At 37.2% G+C, this 25,655-nt stretch overlaps 1 protein-coding gene across 1 annotated transcript in view; it reads left to right on the forward strand.

Annotated features, from left to right (window-relative positions):
• Nucleotides 1-25,655, forward strand: part of CCDC171 (coiled-coil domain containing 171) — a 152,607-nt gene that overhangs the window by 115,460 nt on the left and 11,492 nt on the right. The window contains exon 24 of the mRNA XM_059833463.1: nucleotides 15,307-15,459. Coding sequence (XP_059689446.1) covers nucleotides 15,307-15,459 — 153 coding nt within the window. The remainder of the gene's footprint in view (nucleotides 1-15,306; nucleotides 15,460-25,655) is intronic.

The raw sequence follows: 25,655 nt of genomic DNA on the forward strand, positions 1-25,655 counted from the left end.
TTTCTCATAATACTTCAGAAAGGAGAAACCTTTTTAAGAGAGTCTTGAAAATAGTGCATTTATATATACATGCACCCAACATGCACACACTTCCAGTGTTTCTTTTTACTTCCACCATCTCACCCACAGAAGGAACTATCCATTTCATTACAGAGGCCAGAATGCTGCCTCCTCTGGAATCGGACTGCTGCTTCTTATTGGGTAAAACTGGGTCTTCATTCTCCAGGAGTTCAACAGCTGCTATCAACAGCACCTGGGCTGCCCTCCCTCTCTTTTCTTCTCTTCTCCAAAAGGACTAATTTCCTACCTAGTGTCAAAATGTGTTGCTTTTGGACCACCATGATCCTGCCTTCCAATATACTGTTTAAAGAGAGAAGTGATTCTTTATTAATATAATGATACTTTGCACTTGCACCTTGAGTTGAAATACTCATAAATAAGTAAGTGTTCTAAACTCATTAGAGTGGGAAGACACCTCTTGCAACCCTAACTTTTTGCAAACTTCAATTTATCAAAAATAAAGTTGGTGCAGGGCTTAAGAAACAATAGTTAACAACTAAGTAAAATCTGAATTACTAGATTGAAGAGACGTAACATGAAGAACTCTTAATTTAATCTCCTTGAATGTGTTCAGCTGGTATCTGGAGTCATGTCTCCAGATAGGTTGTATCATGATGATAAATATTTAGAAGCCATTTTAGCATAATTTACTTTAACTATAATTCCTTTAAAACATAACATTAATGTATGTTAGCAAAACACAATTGAAAATATAGAAAGTGAGACATCTTCAAAATGCCAGTGATGTTGGAAATTTGCCTTTCATAATTTGAATTTCACACCCCTTCTCCTTTCTGTGGGTTAACTGTGTTCCCTACTTCCTCTCCTCTTCACAGCACTTCTTTTAGCAGTCTTTTCCTCCCTGTCCTCTATGGACTTCTTATTGCTCTCTCTCCTTTCCTCATATTCCCCCTCCTTATGATTAGCCTCTTTCCCTGGCTTTCTCAGTCACCCTTTCACTGTTCTGTTTCTTCCCTTGCCTTTCTTCATTCTAATAAATGAATAGAGACTTCTCCGAAGGCTTTATAGTTAGCTGGTGCACTGGTTGCACCCCAACCCTGTTAAGTCTTTGGCATTATAGGACCGTAAATATCAAAGTCAGTGTCTGTAATCCCCAATTAATCAATTACTGAAAGCTGTCTTTTTATGCATGTGAAACTACTAACTCTTGTCCAGCTTCTTTCATAAGAACTATTAGTTTTGTAAAAACTTTCATTTAAGATCTGCTGCTGATTATCTTGAATGCAAAGTTAGTACATAATCATTTAACCTTTCAGTAACCTTTTTTAATGGAAAATTTTCTTTCTTGACTCTGTCATGCAGTCGCGTAACTATCTGCCTTTGTCTTAGACTTAGACTTTTTCATACATTTGTATCTTTTGCAAGTGGGTAATCTCTTATGAGTGATCTGTGCTGATATGCAAGAAAGCTCTATGAGAACTGTGTAAAACAGCATCTTAATTCACCAAGTTTATTTATTTAGTTTTGCTTCTACTTGTAATCCTGGGACTTTTTTTTTTTCCAGCTGGTTACCAGGTTGCTGCATCTTACAGCATAAGGACCCAACAGGAAGAATCTTTATTGACTTCTGGTCACTATTCTTTTATGGGAAAAATTACTCCAGAGACATGGTGATCTCAATATGTACCCAAAGCTGCCTCAGTGAATAAGGGCAGACTCCTAAATGCTGTAACTACAAAAATAAAGCATCGTTCCACAACAGAAAATAAATATAGTTTTCACAGCACCTTGTCTGTTAGGCAATTTTTCTTACTTCAGAAATCCTATCTTTCAGAACTGCATGGGATTATCTGTGCACAGTATCTTCAGAAAAGGAGTAATTTTACCACATAAGCACTGCGTAGCTTGGATGTGACTGTATTGTTTGATAATGTCTGCAGTGTGTACTGTCGTAACACAGATAAGCCCATTCAGAAGCATAGCTGTTAAACTGTTGATAATCATGTGGGTTACAAAATGAATTTATGAAGTGAATACCATGAAAGATTAGGAATTGTCTGGAGTCTTACTTTTTTTGTACTGGTTCTTTTAATTTCAAAAACTAAGAAGAAATGCTGAGCAAGTGAGTCTAAGCAGTAGGAGTTAATAAGGCAATAGACTGTATTACACAATTATCTTAGCAGCAGAAATAGAATCAAATTATTTTCTATTCTTAATTACATTTAAACTAAAAAAAGAAACTTCTTCAAATGCTGAATCTTTTGTTTAGTCTTTTTTCACTTAACTGCTTAGTATTCCATTATTATAAAACATATCTCTGTTATTCTTATGAATAGCTTACAGAGCAAGAAAAAGTTATTAAATAATGCACTATATTAGTGCAAGAATTTTGTAATGGCATCAAGGGAGACATTTCTGCCCAGATACTGCATTTGGTGGGCCTTGTAGTTAAAGACCTGGAAGGGGAAGGGTTATCTACAACTTGAGCAAGTTTATTATGGCTTAGTGATCTGCTGATTGATTTCATTTGCTGTCAGTTAAGGCTCTCTTAATGTCAGCTTTCTTTGCATAATGCCTTGAAATAAAGACTGATGAAGTTTTTCAGATTGATGCCGCTTACATAAACTGACCCTGATTTGCCCTTCTGCATGACACTATAAGTGACAGCAGTTAGACGAAAATATAGCAATGAATATGCAACTTAAGGATTAAGAAAAATACAGTAAACCTTTCAGAATATAAAACTAGGCATAAAAACCCAGGCTGTTCTGCTAATTCCACAGTTGTCCTATATTGAAGAAATAGACTGGAATAGCATCCCAAGTGGTATACCACTGAAGTGAAATTTGAAGAGGACAAGTTTTGAAAGGATTAAACGTTAACCTGTTTTTTACCAAATTCTACCAATTTGCCACTAATTCATTTAGGGGTTTGGGTTTTTTGGGGGGGAGGAGTGTGTAAATTGTGGCTCATAAATTCACATATGTTGTTACCTGTGCATTTACTTTTTTACATTGTTACCTTACAGGAATCATAATGAACTACTTTGAAGCGGTTGTCTTGATTTTTCAGTTACTGAATTGATTGATGGTCTAGTGATATGTGCTGCTAGAATCCTAAGGTCACAAGTTCCAACACTTATATTGGACTGTGAAAAGCATAAATTCTTAGGATTGATAAGTTCTAATGCTGTAGGCATTCCAGGACAAATATGCTTGAAATAGGGCACTCATTTTTAACAAATACTTGTCCATTGCAGTACCCAATTTCCTTATAGTCTTCTTTAACTCTCCCTTCGTTATGGTCTCTTCCCTCATTATGGTCTCTTCCCGTTAGAAGCAAAAAGGTGATAAGAAATTGGGGGCATGGGGAAAAAATGGAGAGGGCTGGAGGGAGCTAAAGTAATGGAAAGAGGGTGAACGTGGAACTGTTTTGTAAACCTGAATAATGGGGATATACAGCCTGCATGTTGGCAAGTTTACCTGCAAAGTGTTGAGTCTTCTAAAAAGATAATATCCATGGAAAGACCACCATTTGTTTATCCTCCTGGAACCTTGATATAACTTATACTTAGATACCTTTGGATTGCTTCCACATCATGATCTTTTTTGACAGAAGTGCAGTTCTAAAGTAAAGATCAGGAGGAAACAGTCACCCATTCCACCTGTGGGGCAAACTTGCAATGCCCATTTAATGCCTGAAGACTATATTTTAGTTCTGACTTCTGCCTGTTCAGGGGCAGATTGTGTGTACTTTTCCAATACCAGCACCCATTTGTAAGTCCCCCTCTTCCTAATTGTATCATCATTGACAAATACTGAAGGGAGAGATTAGAGAGCAAAGCATCATGCCATTGCTACAGCCTATAGTGCCAGACTTTCTCTCCATCCAGTTTCCCATTCTCAAAGGAATAACTTTTAAAATAAATTATTTTAATATTGCACAAGCTAAAGATACGAGTTGAAGTTTAAATTCTGAGGTTTTTACAAATGCTTGCAAAGACCACAGGACTGGGTTTTGAGCAGCAAGTCTCCTACATGTCAAAATGCGATGTTTGTCTGTACTTTGGCAAAGGTCACTATCCTAGATGCTTGATTTGTTCTGCATTTATTCCATGTGAGACTTGCTGCAAATTTTACTCCTTTGGGAAATAGATTGTGGGACTGAATAAACATTTAATGCCTAGAGGGCACATAAAATAGTAAATCTGGTTGTCCCTGCTTAAAAACAGGTTGGACAGGGGAAAGTAAAATAAAGAGTGTAAGAAAGAGGGCTAAAATGTCTCCAGAATTTCTCCCAGCCTCCACCGTATTAGTTTAAGGACCTCCTGAAAAAAAATTTCTATTTTTGTATTCAACAGCCATTTATTGTCCCATTGCTTTTTGAACCCATGTAAAGTTAAGCATTCACATGACTTGTGGAAAGGACTTTCACAGCTTAACTACCACTTTCTGAAAAACTATTTTCTGTGTTTGTTTTCAAAAAGTGTTTCTACTACTTCATTTTATAGTAATATGTTAATGTTAACAAATATTCCCAGTTTACCTTCTTTATACTAGTCATACTTTGTCATCATCTGTCATTTGCAGAGGGATCTGGACAGGCTGGATTGATGGGCCCAGGCCAATTGTATGAGGTTCAACAAGGCCAAGTGCCGGGTCCTGCACTTGGGTCACAACAACCCCGTGCAACGCTACAGGCTTGGGGATGAGTGGCTGGAAAGCTGCCCCGCAGAAAAGGACCTGGGGGTGTTGATTGACAGCCGGCTGAATATGAGCCAGCAGTGTGCCCAGGTGGCCAAGAAGGCCAACGGCATCCTGGCCTGTATCAGAAATGGTGTGGCCAGCAGGAGTAGGGAGGTGATCGTGCCCCTGTACTCGGCGCTGGTGAGGCCGCACCTCGGAAACTGTGTTCAGTTTTGGGCCCCTCCCTACAAGAAGGACATTGAGGTGCTGGAGCGTGTCCAGAGAAGGGCGACGAAGCTGGTGAGGGGTCTGGAACACAAGTCTTATGAGGAGCGGCTGAGGGAACTGGGGTTGTTCAGTCTGGAGAAGAGGAGGCTGAGGGGAGACCTTATCGCTCTCTACAATTACCTGAAAGGGGGTTGCAGAGAGGTGGGTGTTGGCTTCTTCTCCCAAGTGACTAGTGATAGAACGAGAGGAAATGGCCTCAAGTTGCGCCAGGGGAGGTTTAGACTGGATATTAGGAAAAATTACTTTACTGAGCAAGTGGTGAGACACTGGAATAATCTGCCCAGGGAAGTGGTGGAGTCACCATCACTGGAGGTGTTCAAGGAATGTGTGGACGAGGCATTGTGGGACATGGTTTAATAGGCATGGTGTTAGTCGATTGACTTGATGATCTTACAGGTCTTTTCCAATTTCAGTGATTCTGTGATTCTGTGATAATCACCTGCCATTCTTTGCCACTCCATCAGTAGTTGTTTCTTTTCAGGTTACTTTCCTCATTTCCGAACTACAAGAAGGTGAAAACCAGTAGAAATCATCTATACTTTCTAGATTGAGTAAGCTGTGGAAGTGATTTCTTTATGTTACCAACATTCATAGGCATAATTGTTCATAAATGACCTAACTGCAGGTAATGGTCCAGCTCTGAAAAATGCATAAGGAAGTAGTAACCAATTAGCATCAGAGGTAGTTTGGAAAACACTGTCTTCTGGGTTGTTTATATGTTGGGATAACCTGGGATCCTTCGGTAAGAACCATCTGCTTTTGTTGATCTGCCACTAAAGTCACCATGCAAGCATGTGATGCTGCAGTGCCTGCAGTCATTACCAAATCCGGTAAAAAAGAAAGTCTAAAAAGGAATTTCTCAATCTAGTTATGATACCCTATGATATGGGGTATTTTAATTCTGATACTATTGTTGAAGAATACTTTATGCTGTCTAGGCAAACTCATCTCACCAGTACCTATCCTCCTTAGTTTTCACCTTTCAGTGTTGCTATAAGCATCCAGTTTTATAAACAGAATTCAGAAAGTCACTTTATCTCTTATGCTTCCAAGGAATTGGATCTAATTGTTGACTGTTGGCCAGACAGCCTGTTCCTTACTTGCCAGGCTCCTAACCTAATAATTCAAACCCTATTATTCTGCAATCTGATTATAAGTTTCCGTTTAATGAAGAGGTACTGGGTGCATTTGTTGAAGACAAAGCAGAAAAGCAATGTCTTTCAAAACGTTGTTTAAAAAAGCTCATCAGGTAACAACACGTCTTTGAATTGTTGGTCTGAATGAGAACAACCAGAGCTCTGCCAACAGAAATTTAGTGTCGTCTTCTCTTTGTCTTTCAAGCTGTTGCAAGTGAACACCTTTCTCACTTAGCTTGTTGACATCTAGAAGAGGCCCAGACTTCAGTATAGTGGAGTCTCAGTCATCCACCAGTTTTTAGCATGTGTTGGTTGGGATTTATACCTTTTTGAGTTGAGCTAATCTGTCATCTATATGACAAATGCCAAAAAGATAGACAAACACAATCAGTTTTTCTAAACAAGGGTTTTCTTCAGCTGTGCATCCATTGTTAGTAGAACTAGATATTTAGAGATGACAGGGATCATTTTATTCATTCTTCTTCCTCAGATTATGATGGTTAAAAGCAAACTTTGGGAGGAAAATGTTTTCTTTATTTCATACTAAGCTTAAGGAGAGGAAATTGTCAAGCTCAGTGTCAGTACCACTTTTGGCAGACATTGCCAATATTCTCCAACTTTCGCTTTGGAAAGAGGGTTGCTAATGTGTATGCTCATTTTGAAGGTCAGTAGTAGGTGTATTGTGCTCTTTAAATTTCCTTTGGCTCTTCAGATTTTGGAACAAGAGCTGTTGTCCCTGAAGCTTCTAATAAAACATTTTCATGGCATAAATCAGGTCTTGAAAGCAAGTCTGATTGAAAATCTAGCCATTTGTATGTTGTTGTTTTTTAAAATAAAAATTTTAATAAAGTTCAAGGGTGTATGAAGCAAACTAGCTATCTCTGTAAGATTCTGCCTGAAGGCAGAATGAAGGGAGAACACCTGTCCATCCTGTATGTGGCAGTGGACATTAGATTAAGGGTGTGTCTGTTTACCTGAGGAATGCAGTTCAGCTTTTCTAGATCATTACTTTCTCTATAGAGACTGACTGGTGCTTTTTCCTGTGCTGGTATCATGAATTTATGCACATAACTGATGTTTTGGTGAGAAGCCAAAATTAAAAAATTAGTTTTCTATCCAACCTAACAGGTATACTTTAGAGTTTCCTTACAAGACTACAAAATGTTGCTTGATGTAGGATGACATATTTATGTTGAATTAAAATGAGGTACTACCATGAGCACTTCGTAAGAAAACCAAAGGAAATGAAGTAACTATATCACAAAACTTTGTGCACTTTTCTAGCTCCTGGGCTCCATTAGACCTGAGCATTCACCTAAAATATGACATGAAGATTAGGACTCAGTAATGATTGTTTATGTATGAGCCAGATAATTGCAGTTGTCATATCAACTAAACCTGTCAGAAGGGACCTTTGTCTCTCCTAATAAACGGCAACTACAGCATAGATAGTCTTAATCTTTTTGCATGAAAAACACAAAGTGGACACATTTTCCCCTTCTAAGCATATGTAAAATATTTTATCTAATTCAGTTTGAAAATGTTTTAATCTAAAATTGGAAAGCTGTTTTTGTGGCCAAAAAGTAATAATCTATATCTCTTCATAGCTCTAGTCAAAATATTTAAGGAAACGTCTATACTGAACCCAGATTTTGTGGGGTGATCATTTTCTTCTGTTGGAGTCAGCGACAAACTTTTTCTACAGCAGTTAAAACTTAATTGGTATTTTTTCATGAGTTTCTAAAAAGATTCGTCACAGTCTCAGTAGCATCGATTTGTCTGTAAAGCATATGTCTTAACTAAAAGTAATTGAAATTGGTCTTAGTTAATAGAGCACTCTTTAAAACCAATGAAAAAAAATTATTTTAATTTTCAGTAAACTCATTGTTTCTACTACGTTGGCAAACAGTTGAGTTAGTTACTTATGTTGGATAGTTTGTAGACAGCATTTCAGAAGAACAGAAGAGTTTTTTGGATCTCACATTTTCCTTCCATATGAAGTTGCTTCAGATTTTCCTACTTAGTAACTTGATAGATTCATGTCTGCTTCTCTCCCCTCCTTAAATTGTTCTCATACACATACACCTGTAATAATTAATCTATTAGATTTCAGGCAGTTCAGACAGTGTTTAGGTAACATTGACTTGCTTTTTAAATTTTATTTTACTTCTATGAATTTGGTTGTGAAAACAGAATTCTCTACTTCAGCTTTTGTACATCTTTTCTGGTTCCAAGATGTCACTCCAGTAGACCAAAAGCAACATCATCCAGATACAGGCAACTTGTACTTTGACTTATCATTTCACCTGGATTTTGATGAGAAGTTTTACTCTCTTGTTTCTACTCAAGACTGAATGTGTGATGGGACATTGCCAATTTTTAAATAAAACTGCATTCTGACTTTCCTGTTGTGACTGCTGCTGCTTAGTTCCTCTCATCAGTAGTAATATATTGTGCTCACTCTAGGCAGATTTGCATGCTCACAGTTGAGGCACTTTAATGTGCACTTTATATGTAGTGACTACCTGTCCCTCTTTCTTTCATCCCTGTCCAAAATATACATTGCAAGAGAAAGTTGAAGGAAAGGTACCAGCCTCAGACTTCTTTTAGTTTCCATTTCTTTCTCGCCAAAACAATTTACCTGAAAATTCTCTTCTTCTCTGACAAACTGAAATGTCCTTTTTGTATCAAGACTGTGTAAGAAGATGGGAACGGGTACGATGTATTGGTAGCATTTTCCCCATAGCTGTAGCTTAAACTACAATTTCTTTGGGGCAGCAATTGTTTTCCCTTTACATTTTGCATGCAGCTATGCTTGACTTTGTGCAACAGACAGTGAGAATGGTCTTTGCATGTAAACATTGGCCTATAAAAATCTGCATTTCCTTAGTTTTGTTAAGTGGTAATTTCCTTGCATGATCCAGAGATATTTCTGAGTAGTCAAGGCTGCAGGTAACTCCTTTGCTATAAAATTCTCAGGATGCTTTCTACCTGATCATACCAACAAACACATTGGTCTTAATTTATCAGTTTCTAGAACATCAATGTTATTTTTGGAACTATTACACTTTGTAATAATTTTCATTGCAATTGTTATGCCCATCTGCTGTGGTTTCCCGTAGAAGCACTTTTCCTTCAGTCTCTGTCAATTTCAATGCTCCCTTTTCAATTTTCTTGTAGGAAGTCACGTCATTACCTCTTGCAGAGAATCTAGCCTTTTATTTAGAGCTTCATTCCCTTGGGCTATCCTCTGAGACCTACAGGGTAAAGTAATTGTTATTGAATCGAAGGGGATAGAGTTAGGCCCTGTGTGTGGCACTGAGTCAGCTTTCGTTGGGAAAAAAAAAAAGTTGTAACAGAACTGACCTGCTTTTTGGCACATTTAAGTTGTGCATGCCACGCTTGAATGGAACCCAACAAAAAGTTTAGTGTTGAAATGAGATACAAGGAGAATAGATCATTAAAGAAGTGCCAAACAGCTGCAAAAGTGCAATTTTGCTGAATGCTGTTTCCCTTGAGGGTTTTTTCTGATGCCTGAGAAGCTGCTGTATTTACATCCTACATTGATGTTGCCACTAGACATTTTGGACTATGGGTCAAGGCAGCCAGAATGGGTTTTCAAATGCTAAAATGCATGGGGGAAATGAATTTTGATCCTTTCTTCCCCAAATATAGCTCTCTTAAATCTATGATAAGTATCCTGAAATCTTGCTTCTGAAAACAAAAAGTAATTGACGTATGTTTTCTGGATTCATTTTAACTAATCTTATTTCTGTCAGTCTGAAGCAAGGCAGTAATGACAGGCATTCTCTAGGTTATCCATTAAGCATGCAGAACTCCACTCTGTGGTGTTTTGTTTTCACACCAGTTGCTTTTGCTTGAACTGCACTTCAGCCAAATTCTGTACCATAAATGAAATTCTCAGTCTTTTCAGATTCTCATCTAAGCATTTTGTTATACTAGAGGTAATCTTTCATTCTTCTGAAGTTCATTCATTATTCCTTCTCTTGTTCTTTTTCATCTTTTTGTATATGTTGCCTTTAAGTAAATTTACTACCTCCTAACATTCTTTTTAGCTGAAGAATTTCCTGAAGGGAGAACCTAACAGTCAAACATTAATTTTGACTTTTTTTATACTTACTTTTTTTTTTTTAGCACATTGTGTAAAGAAGGTGGTCTTGTTATTCTGGCTGCTGCATCTGATGTTACAAACTCAATGCTTATATTGTCAGGCTGTTAGTCTGTTTAATACCTTTTAATAAGCATCATTTCACATAAGGTGTCCTTCCTTTAGTTTTGTTCTTTCTAAACAGGAGATACAGTTCTGTGATAAGAGCAAGCCCAATCAGATCCTGAGTTAATGGTATAACATGGATACAAAAATAAATAAACTGATCCTAATCACTTGGTATTTTATTTGTAACTTCAGAATAGTCTAAAACTCTAAATTGAAACTTCCATTTGCAATTATTTACAATTCATAATCCAAATAAAAATTGTTTTGAACTGTGTTTGTTCTCATTAGCCAAGCACTGAGGGCAAGGGAGACAACATGTACCGCGTTTTAACTTGGAATTTAAAATGCAATTTTTATAATATAAAATAAATACATTAAAACTTTGATGACAGGTCTTCTGCTAGTTTGCATATGCTGATCTGTATATTTCTTGTCATATGTTTCTACTGTAACTGAATTGAGAATAGCTGAAGTTTGAGTAACCTTTGTATTTCATAAATTAATTTAAAAATAAGTTTATTTTCTTTTTGTGTTTCATATTCCTTAAAGATTGTTCTGTAATTTGTCAGTATTAGCTATTTTTCAATTTAACTAAAGTACTCCTGAAGATTGGAGTCTTCCAGTCTTGTAAATTTACAGCCAGTAATAGATGCAAAAGCTGTTTTAAAGCATCTATAGCACTGTGCACCTTAAAATTACTGGTTCTAGAAATGGTTTACAGAACAAGGAAATGATTGGTTATTCAAAAGTACATGGAGGGAATATTAGGAGGAATATCTGTTTTTACAGGTCCTCTGGAGGACTGTCTCTAATGTTAAGTGCTCTAAGTCCTTTTAAAGATTAATCTGGAGAAAGAAAGCACAGCTTAAATTTTGTTATTTTGCTCTGCACTTCACTGGTTTGTAGTTTGTAGTTTATAAACAACATCAAATTAGTTTGTTGCATTTTTACTCTCAAGTCAGGTTTCTCAGCTTCACCAAGCTGTAGCTTAAGCCAGAAATTTTTATGCGTATCCTCATGTTACAGATGAGACGTCTTTGAACATGTCATAAGGACCTTCTTATGGCTGCTGTGAAATAAACCTCATCTGTTAAAACAAAACATGTTTAATTTTTGTTAAATTTTATACATGTTCTTTTTTATCTATTTATGTGCTTATCTACGTATATTTAGGGTATTGGAGCATTGGTAGATGGCTATGCAAACACATGGTTTTGCAGTGCAATTGTGTCTTCTGACCTTGTTTTTACAGGATGGGGAAGCAGGCAAAACAGTCAGGTGTGCAGTGCTCAGAATCTTCAGAGTCCCATTTTCTAAATAAGTAAGGATCTGAAATTTAAAATAGTTTGTTCCTTTATCATGTGAATAGCATTTAACTGAATTTTTCAAAGTTTTCTGATTTGCTTTGAATTCAAAAATAATTGAAGAGCTCATAGGGATTTTCTAGATGGGGGTACTGTTTATATGCATGTTTATATAAACTGTTTGTATAAATACCCATTAAAAAAGATCCTTAGAAGTACTTAGGCTTAAAATAACTTGTCCATTGAAAGTTACTGAAAACGGGACTTGGGCACGCTTGCAAATTTTGTGCCTAGTCCAGCACCTTCAGCATAAAAGCATCCTTTCTCCAGGCCAATCTTATGAATATATTTTTATCCTGTGAGTTGCAGCCAATTATCTGGGAAAGTCATGCATCTGTTTTCATGAAGCTGCCTGTGTCTTGACTTAGCGTTGGAACAGGGGTCTCCTCTCATGCTGAAGACACTTTTGACATTGAAAACATTCCTACCATTATAATTTGCTTTTGCCCTATCTGTAGCACATGATGTAGAACTTCAAATAATAGTGAAATCCTTTATAAAATAAGGCACTGTGTAGAGTAAAAGGAAAGGGAGGAGATCACTGAAAAAAGCCATTCAGCTGTCTGATTAATTCCTCTTTTTCTTTGATTAATGCAGAGTAATTCATTACAATTTCTGCTTTTAAAAGTGACAGTCCAATGTAAATTTCAACCATTATTAACTTACATCATGTTCCATCCTTAGGAAGACTTTGTAATCACCGAATTACAGACTGATTGAGGTTGGCAGGGACCTCTGGAGGTCATCTGGTCCATGCCCTCTGCTCAAGCAGGGACACCTAGAGCCAGTAATGTTTAAAATTAGTATTCTTCAGCCCCACTATTGCTGTGGCCTCCTTGGTTAAGTGTTCTCCCCACTAACTTTCCTATAGTACCCATCTGTGTAAAAAGGTTTTAACTTTTAAAGTGGTCTGAGTTGCAATAATATTGGTTCCTATAATGTTCGCTACACCTGGCCTTTCTGAACAGAAGTAATTTTCTGGTGTGTATTTTTAAAACATTTTTGTTTGTAATGGAAGTCAAATTTTTATTGTTTCATGTTCTGTTCTCAGTTTGCATGTCACAATATTACCAGCACACTCAAAACCAGAAGTGCTCGCTTAAATGCAGATTCTGCAGATGTGTATGAATGCCAAATTTTATGCTATAAAAAGTAATTGGGAGGGTTGCTGAAGTATCTTATTGCTATGTATACTTAAAAGCTATGTATACGTCTTACTGCAATGTGTACTTAAAAACAAAAGAAAACCCTCCTTCTTAGCAGGAGACAAAAAAAATTCTGCAGAACTAGATGTGCCTTCTCTGAAATACTGTCAACAGAGTTTGTTGATCATGGAATGGTTTCCAGAGCTGCAGATAAATTTGTATCTGTAACGTGCAAATAGGGATCTAAATTAAAGTGCTGAACTCCCTTAGAAATGTGTTTAATCATAAAGTGGCAGATCTTGTAGCATGCAAGTGACTGGGTTCTATGCCCATTCCCCATGTATCAAGCTTTCTAATAATTGGAACTTTTGTATTGTGGAAAACAGATCCATAACTCAATCTGTGACTGACATGAGTTACGTAAAATCATATGTAAATGAATGCCTTCCAATGGCATGTCTAAAAACCCGAAGTATTTGCCTTCCTCCAGATGGCATTGAGAATAAATGTTCTGCACACTCATTATCAGTGATTCCGTATCACCCACTGGAAGACCCAAAAATACTGTTTTCCCTAACCTGGTCCTGAGTGAGAGAAATCTAAACTGACCCTGACTCTTTGCTAGTGAGTTGGGATATACTGGAAGGAGTGTGAACCTACGGGTGCATAAATGCTACCTTCCACATCAATAGTCAATTGTTAATAGGTTAGAAATTGCTTCCTTCTGGATTAAAAAAACCCTAGATGTCTTAGAAAAAATATTTGTCATTTCTGAAAATAAAAGCTTGTGAATGAATATATTTTTCCTAGATTGAAAATTTTTGAACTCATTAAACAAGAGAACAAATGAAATAGTTGAGTTGAGCAGCAAGGAGTTGATAACTGCTGTTTCAGATAACTGTATGGACTTAAGAGTGGCTGTGGAGATGTAGGATGAAGCTGTATAGGTTAGTGGCTTCACTAACTTTGTCGTAGCAGAGGTAGAACGAAAACGTAAGGAATCGTCTCTATGCATTCTAGTTCAGTGATACCTTTAAATACCATGTGGGAAGTAATCAAAGGAACACATAAGATGTTTTTCTGTGAGATTTGAGACACAGCTTGTTATGACGCATTGGTGTAATCCTTGTTTATGAGTCACAGGCCCAGTCCATAGACGTATTTCAACATATGTCTAATTTTTAACATGTGGGCAGTTGCCATATGAAGACTTCTCAGGCAGTTTTATATGGGGTGTGAGATACATCCACATTCTTGCTTGGTATTGTTTGTGAAGAGCTGCAGCATTTTAGTCATGTTGAATGTGGATGAAAATTTTAAAAGCAGCGTCAGAGCTGACAGCGGCAGACTTGCAGAGCTATGTGAATACACTTTTAGGACTAGCACCATAGTATGTAAAACATTTTGGATATTCTTTCTGATGAGAAAAGATGTGATGGTGTTAATTTGCCACTGCTGTTTTCTACATTTGACAATGAAATAACCTGATTGATTTCAGCTATGTTAACTTTTATTCTGAAAAGCAGTAGTTTGTTTGAGAACAAAGAAAGGAAAACAGTAAAAATATTTGTGAATGCCTGTTTGTGGTACTAAGTTTGTTTTTTGCCTATACCACAGACTTACATTCAAAAGGCCAATTTCATATTATCTGTAATATGTTCTTATAGTAGAAACTTGCTACAAGTCATTTCAGAAGGGAAAACTATAACTTATAAAATGTGATTAACCAGTTGTAAAGAAGACCAATAATCTCAACAGTGTTACACTATTTAGGGTAGATATAAAGTTACCAGTACTGCCAAATCATTTGTACTCTCTTGTGCTGCTAACTTTATTATCAGTCTGATCAATATTACACGGCTGGGACATTCTTCACTGTATACATAAAAACAATTCTATTTTCCCAGCTATATTGTAATCAGACTATTTACTTTCAGAGGTCTGTAGGTTTACCGTGTTTCTTTTGTTTCTGCCAAATTAATTTTTTTTTTTTTTAACGTGGGGTGGGAGGATTGGTAACTTGACTCATTTTGAAAGTATGAACATTTACCTGAAACTGTGTAGTGATTCTTTGTAAACAGAAATTGAACTTGCACTGAGCCTTCTAGTTATATACAATGAAAAATGGTATCAGCTGCTCAATAAAGTACTGCATGTTTGAAAACGGCTTATCAAAATACCTTCTAATTAGGGTGCACAGTCGTTTGCTTTTCTTTAATGCTATTAATATTTCAGATTTTAGAAGGAATACAAAATCCCATGTTAGACCTTTTTAATGTTTAAGTCCTGAGACTGAAATTTTGCCTGGCTTCCATCCTTTGATTTCTCTGATTAATGAAAGTTAGGTCTTCTGTAACGAATTTGGATGTATGCTATTTGGCATTTAAGTATTGCCTGCCTGGCACTGATGATTTATTTTATTTTTTAAAGGCCATGATTAAAAGTTTTATGGATGTCTACCAACTTGCACGTTCCAGAATTGACATGTTAGTGAGAGAAACAGCATCTCATCAGCTTCACACTGCAGCCCTGAAGTCCAACCTTCAAACAGCTTGTCTTCATGAAAGTGAGAGCTTACAATTGGTAAGTCTGCTTTTCAAGTAATTTTTGTCATTTGTATGTGATTTCCTAGCTGGCATCTCCCTTCATGCTACATAGTTTCTGTAGGGAAATACAACAATATTTCATTATAAACATGATAGAGCAATAAAACTAGTATCAACAGAAACCTTCTGAGACATTTTCAGAAGAGAAAGGGGATAGTAAAAGTTAACATAAGGATTAATTTTACTACTGTATCTTCTACAAGCACCTGTTCATTGCTGCTGCACTGGAAAAGTATACATTGTGATTTCTTTTTTTTTGGCAGTACAGTGAAAGGTTGAATTTTGGACCTGAAGAGTTTAACCAACTAAAGATATGACACCATGTTAAACCAGAATATTAACTCTGCATGAAAACAAAATATTTATTAGGAGACATGGGGTTTTTTTAGACAATTGTGGTTATGAATAATATTTCTCACTACAGTTACAAGATTAAAATCCAATTTCAGAAATAATTTCTTGTCTAAAATGTTGTTGCCCACAAAGAAACTTGGACTTGTTTAAGGCTAATAAGGTGATTTTTCAGATCTGAGGTCTCTCTCTAGGGGGATTACTGAATGCAGATGTATTTGTGTCACACAGGCAAGAGGCCAGACACATAAACTGTCATAAATATGTAGCCAACTATGTCTAGAATGAGACTGTGTAAGCTGTGCAACTTGCATACACTTGATGTCTTTCTTCTCCATCTTTCTTTACTTTTCCACGTAGGATAAAGGAGAAAGATTTGGAGTTGGTTTTTTTTTTTGTTCTCCTCTCCTTCCTCCTTTCTCTTCTTTTGTTCTTGGGAAGCAAAGGACCATAAAGAAACTCAGGATTGTTTTTCTTTCTTTTTGAAACAGAAGATCTGTAAGAAGAGACCTGTCACTAATGCAAATGACATAAACACACTGGAAATAGATATTCAAAGGCTGTGGCTGTGACTTTGCTTGTTTCCAACAGAATTACATTAATTTCTTATCCTGCTTCTAAATTGAATCAGCACAATGGGAAATTAGCACAAATAAAAATATATATTAATCAATGCTGAATTTTGGTTTTAATATCTTGAGACGATAATTGTTGAATGAAAGCTTTGTTTTATTTGTGACTGCACAGCCTTTCTAAGAAACTAAATGAAATTGCTTCACTGAAATTGCTCCTTTTCTCCTCCAACCAGGCTTTCTTTATGTTGTCTACTAGGTTTACATGTGTCCTGCTGAGCCTGTGCCCAGTGTAATTGGGTTGCTCCTTTGCCTGTTATGATTGTTTTTGTTGTTTAAATCAAGATGACCACTTGTGTACTAAGGATTGGGAAGTCTGCCAAACTTGCTGCAGTGAGGTTTGCTTTCATTTGGATTGAGAGAGCTTTTAGCAAAGATTATGCTAGTCCTGTCTATGAAGGGCTATGCAGTGGTGTGATATGTTACAGTGAAAACAAACAACTTGCACCCCCAGCTCTCCAATGCCTGTGATTAAATGCAGTGCTTTTTAAGTAATTTGTGTTTGCCTACAGTATCAATGTAAGGATGATACTTTTTGTATTGTAGTAGGATGTGTTGGCCCTTCTGTACCACCCTTTGGGGAGAGGAATAGTTCGTCCTTAAGATGCAGTTTCATTTGAACCGAAACATAAGCATTAATAGAAAGTGTTTTAGAATTTTAACGTAAAGGCAAAAAATTCAGAATGATAGATTCTCAAGTTTCCATGAAAAAAGTATAAGTGTTTATGGTATATTTTGTAGTATTTGGGTTTCCTGTAAAGCTTGTCCCTGATATTTGCAAAAGTTGCCTCAAGCATGACTTTTAGTACCTTCAGGCATCACAGCTTTCCAGAGTGACTTATATTTTAAAGTTTCAGCCGATACCATTCTGTTCTGATTTTGAGGAAGAAGTTTTGCACTACATTTCTTTCTGTATTAAAAAAGTAGAACAGATTTTTTTGCTTGATTGCTTTTTAAATGAAAGGGAGTAATGACTTTTCTAGAGCATCTATTTCGTTTCAGAATTGTACACACTTTGTTGTTTTCAGTCCACTGCGTTTAATCACATATCCAGTTCTAATAACGTTGCAGGCAAAACTTTTCATGCAGGAGACAAACCCGGCACCTGGACTGTATTAATTGCAGGTCTTTGTATGATGTATGCTTGTATTCCTGGAACAGTAACCTATTACTCAGTGCCGAAACACATTTTTGAGGAGTCTTTCAGGTGTATACCATGTGTGGACTCTTACCTTACAACACTGGGTTTTATCTCACTATGTTGTTGCTGTGTCTTGATGTCTTGTGTGCTAGTTGTGTAAGGTTCTTGCCCTCCCAACTGTCCATTGCGTCCAAGTTTGGGCCCTTCATCGGTATTGACCTTTTCCATGTTCAGAAGGTATTGCTTTCCTAATTGACATTTTTTGTACTGGAATTTGCTAACTACATCACCTTCCTTTCTATTCGCACCACGTTTTTCCTCTTCTGTTTTGCTGATTAATGTAAAAACGAAACAGATGCCGTAAGGCAACATCAGTGATTCTGACTCCTCATCTTTTATCTAAGACTCTGAATTGACATCTCCATCCTCCAGTCTGCTTCTAGTCCAAACACTTCCCTTCTAGTGAATAGTGTTTAGATTCTGAGATTGCTATGTGTGCTTATGCTAATGCCAACAGAGAGGAACAGGAAGGGATACAATTATGATGGACAGAGGTGAGATGAACGCTGGAAACACTGCTTACAGAGAAGAGAATTATTATGTGGGGTGAAGGGGAGTCACTAGCAGAATGTCTCTGTACTCTTCATTAGTGTCCAGCTATCTGTCTGTCATACTCGTCTCTGATGATTCTTCCTCTGTGCAGAGAAAGGCCCTGTGCAATTCTTTAAAATTCAGTATGGCTGAAATACGCATTATTGGTTTTCTATCTAAACCTTCTCTTTTTTTCTATTGTTCCCTATTCCTGTATCTCTTTTCTGTTTTTTAATTTCTCCTGTTTTTTTTTTCTTTAGCAAATGCTTCTGAAATTTCCCTTACATTTCTAAAATGTGTTTTTCTTTTACTTCTGTTATCAAACCGTTAACATTCTGTAATAGTCTTTCTTTGCAACCATAACAGTTTCACTTCTGTGTATTTCCTTGTTTTTTAAAATTTACTTTCTCTGAAGTGCAGTTACCACAGTCACAATTCTGTCCTCCATAACTTGCTGCATCCCCACATTAAGGAACATATCTATAATTGGTAGACCTAATAATAATAAGAGTTCAGCTAAGAACATGTCATTGATATGGCCATATGTAGTCTTGACTATAAGGATGTAGGTTGCCAGAGGAGGAACAGAGAAGCCAGCAGTCAACCTCTAGCATGAAATAAGATGGAGAATTATTTCACTGAGCACTGAACTGGCACTGCCTTTTTCTCCATGAAATTTAAGAAACTCTGTTGTTTCCCTTTACATGTCTCTGCCTTTATGCCTTCTTATGATTTTCCTTAGGAAAGCTTAATGTGCTTAGAAGGTGGGTTTAGTGAAAGTACTTCACTGGTAGTAACTAACCATATGCATGATCTGTATGTAAGCAGGGAAGATTATCAGCTAAAACATTCTTGTATTTCTTTTTTCCTGCCTATTTCTTGTTCAGCAACATCTAGTAGTATAAACATCGCAAACTGGACTGTGCTTCAAGGTTTCTTATTAAATGAACACTTACCAGTTACTTTAACAGTACTGGATTCTGCTGCTTTGATCCATTTTACTTCTTCTTCAGATACATTAGTTCATTACTATACTTGCACTTTCATTCAGAGTTGCAGTAATAACTAGGCTTTGAACTGAGAGCTTTTAAGTGCTGTACTGTGCAGTAGTGTAGTCATAAGCAATTACTTTGTGGGTGCTGTGGGGCAACATGTGGTATCATATTAGTCACATGGCAAGCACAAGAATCCATGGCGTCTGTGCTGCCAAAGAGTTTGTTGCTGCAAGCACAGTGTTGTGGGGAGTGGATGCAGTGACACTGTATTTTCCAGCGTGACCTGACACGTATGAGGAACTGACAGAATTCAATTAATTACAAAATTTCCTCCAGAAAGCTTTCAGCCCTGAGTTTTTGTGCCTGATGTCAGTACTGCTGTCAGAATCTTAAAAATTTAAAATATTCTGGGATCAGTTTTGGCAAGCAAAAGAAGCCACTGTTACATTACAAGTGGTCAGGTGATTCTCCGATCCTGAATGTGCAGCTGATCTGGTGATATTCCTTCCTTTTTCTGCTTTGACTTCAGAATCGAAGGAGAGTAGAAAATGAAGGGGAAAATACAGTAATTCATAAAGACGATGAAGAGAGAAAAGCTTTGTGTGTTGGAGAAATGGAAATTTGGGGAGCCAAAAGGGTAACTTAAACTGAGATGGGGAGAAGGTGAGTTTCAGATGTGTAAGAGGGGTGAAGTGGAGGTCTGTAAGAAGAGCAGATTTCTCTAACTAACCACTATTTTCCACCAACAGCTGTTGTCTTTGGATGCTTCTCCTAACGGGTTGAAAACGAAATCACTCATTGCTTTATGTGGCTTTGCATCATCCTTACTCTTTTTTTCCCCATAGTTGTGGCTGTGTCTGTCCTTTGTCTGAAAATGCCTAGTGATATTAATTAAAGTACTGAAAATAAAGGAATTTTAGGTTTTGGTAAGCTGAGAGAAGCAAGCAGAATGTTCTTATGTGTGAAAAATCCGTATTTATTGTTAAGATGCTACTAATTGACATATGCTCTTGTATTTGTGTGTTGAAGAACTGCATTAAGCAAAATGTACACTTTCCTTCCTACTCAGAGCAGTCAGCTCTCAGTTCTCATGATCTACTTGAATCCTGTTCATGGGGGGGAGAGAGAAAATAAATATTTAAAACTCAGACTTACCAGTTAACTACACCACTGACAGTTTCTTCCTACTTAGCCAGGCTGGTCAGGGCAGTGGTTTTACATGTCTTTCTCCCATACTCTTTGTTCCTTGTCAACAGTTCAATCTGTGTTTCAGGGCTGAGACCTGCATCTAACAGAGATGCAATGTCTTACATTTAGAATTATGAGGACAGAACTGGAGAGAAAGGAAAAAACCTATTTGCCTTTTCACTTGCTGCACAGGAGAAAGGCACTCCACTGGTGTCGTGTTAAATATCAGAGAGTGTCTTTCATGGGCTGGAGCCATATCTCTTGTGTTAGGACGTGGAATGACTGATGTAGCTGGGGGAATTCTTCCCAGATGTTGCAAGAAGCAGATAGGTCCTGGATGAAAACTCTGCTTGGCTTTTCCACTACTTCATGCTAGCCTGATGCACAGTTGAACTGAAAAGGTTTTTTGAAAGATTTGGAATTGAACTGGTTTTGTGAAAGATCTGGAGATACTAGTTCTTAATTTCCCTTGCAAAAAATAATCAGACTTGTTATTTTTATTGTTACCTTCTGTCTTGCAGTGTTTTCTTGGAAATAGTCTAAGGCAGAATTCAGTAAGATATGGACCTCAGATAATTGTAACTTTTGCTCAGTACTGTTAATTACCAGTGTGTGGTTTATTTACTGTGAAACATATGAATGTCCTTAAAGTGACAGTAAGTAAAGAAAAGTCTGACAGGTCCACAAGGAGAATTTCCCAACTATTAAGATGATAATAGACATGAAAGAGTGGAAATACCAGTATAGGCAAAACCAGAAAACTGTATTTGTAATAATTACTTAGCTTGAAGTCTCTATCACATTGAACCCACAAAGCAGTAATATCTTACAGAAACAATTTTTTTACAGAAATATTTGCATGCATTACCTGATTTTAAGCAATTGGGCATCACTTGCCAACCTTACTGCATAGCTAAGGAATGCAGGTATCCTAGTGCAAATGCTCACCTTGTCATGTGGTATTGCTTACACAAGTAATGGTTGTAACCACACTGTATAAATTATGTAGTTTAAACTATTTGCTTAGTATGTAGTACCAATTAAAAAAAAAAAGAAACCAATATTATAAGTCACATTATGTTACTTACGGCAGAGTGTTCAAAAGCAGTTACTGTAATCCAACAACACATAGCTATTTTGTAAAGAATACTTCATTTCCTATGCAAAAATTTTTTGATACTCAATATTCTAGGTATGTGAACTTTTAACTTCTCAGACTATTGTAACATATTTGAAAATTATAGTAATTTGATTAAAATGTTGCCTATAAGGCAAAAGGTTCAGTTAATAGAATCCATATGTAATTAAAATGCAGAACTAAATGTAATCAGACCCCAGTGACTGGTGCCTTCATATTGATAGTTTTACAATGGCCTCTGGGGTTGAAAGTTTATGTTAAAGTTACTAATGTAGCTGCGCTCCAGAAAAAGAGCCGTTTCAGGTATGACAACGTCCTGAAGTGATAGTCACACAACAAAAATAGTTGATAGTTTGAATTTTAGGGGTATCTTCCACTGGCAGGTGGTAGGAGCACAAGACTGCTGTAGTGTACTAGTCAGAGAACTGCATTCAGCAGCAACACTGCTATGTAACCATCCCCAAATGAAGGATCTTGCTGTGAGCAGGTAATGGTGTATTTTTTTAATAATATACTGACTTAATTTGTGTGAATTCATGTTTGAATCATCTGAAAGTTATAGACACAACACTATGTACCAAGCCACAAAAGAAGTTTAAAAAAATTTCCTGAACTTAAAACAAAATAAAATTACTTTCTCTGGACAGTTTTAAGAGTCGACATCCTGTGTTAGAGTTCTCTAATCATCACCAGCACAATTTACAATCAGAACACACAGAGAGCCAGTTCAGACCAGCTCATCTGTTGACTTTGGCAGAAGCCCTTAATCTCACTGTGTGCAGCTGCCACTTGAGAGCTGGGGACTCGGCAGAGAGCCGAAGGAGGGTGGGATGCAGGGTTGGTCAAGGCATGAACACATAGGCCTGCTTCATTTCAACAGCCATACACTGCTTTTTTTATAGTCTTTTCATTTTACAGCCTTTTTTTTTTTTTTTAACCTGAAATTAAATGAGGACCTCTCATGAGCCACTGCGCTCCAGGCATAAGAAATTGTAATGTCTGGCTTCCAGAAACTGTCCCGTCAAAATGTGCTTCTGATTAGGTGGCTTAATTACAGCTGTGAAAACAATGTTGATTTAGGCCTCAAGATTCCAGTGCATGTCAGCCGTTATTAGCTAGCCTTGGACTGAAGCCACCATTTTAAAGCTCTGTACCACTAAAGTCACACACTGCCTGACAACTTTTTATTTAGGCAGAAATGTTGCCAGAAGCAACACATTTTATGCAAAATATTTTTCATTGCACAAATTTCAAATGTGACACTGTTGATGGACATAAAATGGGTAGTTACGGGTGGACTTCACCAAGTCCAAAACCTAACTTTTGCAACCCCCCCCCCCCAAAAAACAACACCACCTCCCCCCCCCCCCCCATTTAAAATAGTTTTTATAAAGTTTGACTGACATAATGCTTAATTTTAATTCCTTTAATTCAGGTTTATTCCAAATCTAGCATGTTGGTTTAACCACCCAATTTTATTGCATCTAAATTTTCCTGACAGTTTCATTTGCTGTTGGGAAATAAAATTGCCATTTTTGCAACATGGGAAATAATGGCTAGTTTCAAACCCAATATGTTTGAAACTTCCTTTGCCTGAAGCAGGTTAAGGCACACACTCAATTTACTTTAGGGGAAAAAAGCTCATTAAATAGTTTTTAATATTTTAATATAATTTAAGTAACTGCTTTCACAGTGGGAAGGCTTATTAGGCCCATGTATTTACACCTGCAGAGAGGTAAATGTTTGGGTAATTAGGTGGTTTCCAATACTTCAGCTTTTCAGTGTAGTTGCAGAGTTAATGCTGTAAACACTGTAGATGGACACAATGTGTTAGCTGCATGTAAACATTTCCACTTGTAGTATTTTGCTTTCAAGTGCTTAAGAAAGAGGTTTAAGGAGGGTTGGGTTTGGTTTATTTTTGCTTTGTTTTGTCTGTTCATGAAGTCTTCTTAATGACATGAATTGGCTAAGGAATGTGAGTGGATGTGAGTGGGTGTTAGCTCTCGGCAGAGGCCGATGCTTTGGAAAAGCAAGATCTACATTCTCACTTCACAGTTGCCATGAAATTCCAAATGTCCATGCTGCGCAGTTTAATGGAAACCATGAAGTTCCTAAATGACCGCAGGTTTGTTCATATGTTAAGCACAAAACAAATCTTTCAAGTTATTGGCTGAGTTGCAAAAAAGGAGGGTCATGTTTTCAGGAAGCTAATCTCCTTTCCTTTTTTTCCTTCATGGTTTGCATTTCTATGGCATTAGAAATGTGTTTCTAGTGAGGTACTGGAACTACCAGCTCACAAACAAGGGTCTCAGTTCCCAGGGCTGAAAACAAGACACTTGGAACCTGAAGCTGTATTCATCTCTTATCCTAAATGCTCAGGCCAGTGCAATGATTGTACCCCCCGGAGCAACTAATTGGAAATTGATATAGAGAAACAAATGATTTGGATGAGGGAAGAAGTCTAAAGTATAGGTTCAAGTTTGCCCTGTAAAAAATCATTGTGCATCCATTCTCTGTTGGCAGCAGATTAACAGAGGACAAGGAAGTGAATACCTATGCTTCATTTTGTTCAGTTTTTGAAGGAGAAATACTGGAACGAGCTAGTCTTTTATTTTCTTTGCAAAATGGTACATGGGGTTCCCTGCAACTGAATGTTTCAGAAAGGCCCAAGTTGCCGTGGAGGGCAGCTGTGAGTTGGGAGGCAGCCATGTGATGCCGTTTTCCTTATTAGATGTCTTTGCAGTGGTCTTTCAAAATGTGTTTCATTGGTAACAAGCAATCAGTTTTATTCACCAGCTGCATATGTTTGCTTCCTGTTTTCTGCACACCCGTTTCTTTTGCCTTCTTCCTACACGTCTCAAAGTGACATTTTCAGCACATCAAGTTAAAAGAAACTTTTGTATATTATTACGTATACCATTAATGCTGCAGTAGAAATAAAAGTATTGGGAGTGCTAGACAGGCTGTTATTTTGAGAACTGGGTATTACAGACCAGGACATGTAACCCTGGGAAAAAGTTTTTACAAAAGAACAGAGCTGAGGACACAACTTTACTGGCTTTATAGAAGAAAAGGAATATTCTCTACAAAGGCAGATAAATTCACTTCTTTCCAGACTCAAGGACTTTTACTCAGGCCAGAAGGTGCTTCCTCCTCCCTTTTGAAGAAGTTATTTCAAGAAAGAGATCTGGGAAGCTTCTATTATTCCCTGCAAAACTGTGGGTTAAACATAAAGGGAATGTCTGTCTGTTCTGAGACTATGAATTCGCTGAGAAATTTTTGGAGGGGATTAAAGCATAGCTGTGCCTGAATGAGTCTAGCTCAGATACTTAAATGGCGAATGAATCCATGCAATCCAGATTGTCATCTTCCTGATATTTTCTTAACATTTTAAATTTAGATCCTATAAGGTATACTGTTGTGAATAATTATATTCTTGTTCTGACACCTGTTTGGTTTTGTGTTTCAAGCTCAGTATGTAAAGCACTGCTTATAAGGAGAAAATTCACTGCTGATCTTCAAGCATTAGCTTTGATAAATAGTGCGAGATGTGTAGATGCTACCTATGAGTTGCAATTCAATTGATCGGGATGATAGGTGGATGGATTTTTGTTGTCTTTTGTGGCATTTCTTGTGTACTTTGTACCACTAGCTCACCGCCCAGTTCGCAGGGAAAAAAGACAAGAGAGTAACACCTAGGGCAGTGTTTCCAGGAGTCTGCCTCTTTCTCAGCCAGCCTCAGAAATGCATATATGTGCAGCATGCCCCCACTTACAACGTAGCGTGGCTAATGCTACATGCACCCGTTCAAAAAAAAAAAAAAAAAAAAAAAAAAAAAGAAAAAGGAAACGTGTGCTGACATTTAACTGGATTGGGTGTGGAGAATCTTTTTAAGCATAAAGCTACATTTAAAATAGCGGGGAAGTAAGTATTCCCTTCAAAAGATGTGCTTTAAGTGTTTGTAAAGCAAAATCTTATGTTTAGAGGTTTGTGTTTCCCTCTGGATGGCAGGGAGACAACCGACACCCCACCAGGAGAGAATTCAGTGCCAGCTAGCAGGCAAACTGTCCTCCACAGGGGACGGACTGTCTCTGATACTGTATCTCCTCTTAGTCTCTGCTTCTGGTGGGCTGACTG

The sequence above is a fragment of the Gavia stellata genome, chromosome Z, assembly GCF_030936135.1.
Source record: "Gavia stellata isolate bGavSte3 chromosome Z, bGavSte3.hap2, whole genome shotgun sequence".
Taxonomy (NCBI): domain Eukaryota; kingdom Metazoa; phylum Chordata; class Aves; order Gaviiformes; family Gaviidae; genus Gavia; species Gavia stellata.